Genomic DNA, 1,207 nt, shown 5'->3' on the forward strand with positions numbered 1-1,207 from the left:
ACACACACACACACACACACACACACACACACACACACACACACACACATATATATATATATATATATATATACGCGCCTGTGTATGCATATTTAAATATGGGTGAATGATGCTTATTCAAAAGTTTGAAAAGTTTGACAGATATTTAAATGTTTTGCAGAAGGAATTAAAAAAACAAAAACCTCCATAAGTAACACACACGCATACACAAAGGATCAAACAAACAAACAAACAAACACATAAACAGATACAAGCACACACAAACACCGGTACAAACGCATTTATACAAAGTATGCATAGGTTATTGATCAATACAAAACTTATCAGTAGAAACATACACACTTCCAAATATCATATATATATATATATATATATATATATATGTATACACACACACACACACACACACACACACACACACACACACACACACACACACACACACATATATAAATAAGGAGAGAGAGATAGAAAATGAGAAAAAGAAAGAACGAAGAATCTGCATATCGGTGAGTGTAGGTGCGCGCGCTTGCATGTGTATGTGCATGTGTGTGTGTGTGTATGTATGTGTGTGCGTGAGCGGGGCAGTGTAGGTGTGCTACAAAAAAGAAGACAGACAAATAATTACGAAAAAAGGAAAGCAGTAAGATTGCAATAGACAAACAGTATTTAAATAATAATAAAAAAAACTTAAATAAGAAAGAAAACAATGGTGGTCTTCATGGGAAAAAGGAGACAAAATGGAAGACAATAACTCACTAAAAATGGCTGATATAGAGCGGAAGTGGCGTTATGTTAAATATATTTCTGTAAAAATATATTAAGAAATATTTACAAGAATTTACGGAAAATTGATGGTAGAAGGAACTAGAAAATATATTATACTATTATTATATTCATTTCTTTGTTGCTTTTTATTATCGTAGTATATTTATCCAAATTTCAGCATTAGTAGGGATGGTCCATAACCAAAGGTGGATCTGATTTTCTCGCTTCAAGTTTTCCATTCTCATATAATTTAATGTGTCCATCAGTTACTTTTAGATGGTAGGTTTCTATATCAGACCGAGATAGCTGCTATTACTAGCAGCCGAAGTTCCTGCTTAGCAGCACCATCATATACATGTAAAAAAAATCTACTTAAATTCACATATACGCTTGTTAGGCATTTTTATCTCTCTCTCTCTCTCTCTCTCTCTCTCTCTCT

The 1,207-nt window shown here is 33.1% G+C and overlaps 1 protein-coding gene across 1 annotated transcript in view; it reads left to right on the forward strand.

Annotated features, from left to right (window-relative positions):
- The first annotated feature begins 764 nt into the window (after positions 1-764).
- The window catches only part of LOC106869086 (potassium voltage-gated channel subfamily C member 1), a 3,484-nt gene continuing 3,041 nt past the window's right edge, over positions 765-1,207 (forward strand). Inside the window, exon 1 of the mRNA XM_014914612.2 lies at positions 765-809. Within this exon, the coding sequence (XP_014770098.2) occupies positions 765-809 (45 nt within the window). The remainder of the gene's footprint in view (positions 810-1,207) is intronic.

The sequence above is a fragment of the Octopus bimaculoides genome, chromosome 25 (assembly GCF_001194135.2).
Source record: "Octopus bimaculoides isolate UCB-OBI-ISO-001 chromosome 25, ASM119413v2, whole genome shotgun sequence".
NCBI lineage: Eukaryota > Metazoa > Mollusca > Cephalopoda > Octopoda > Octopodidae > Octopus > Octopus bimaculoides.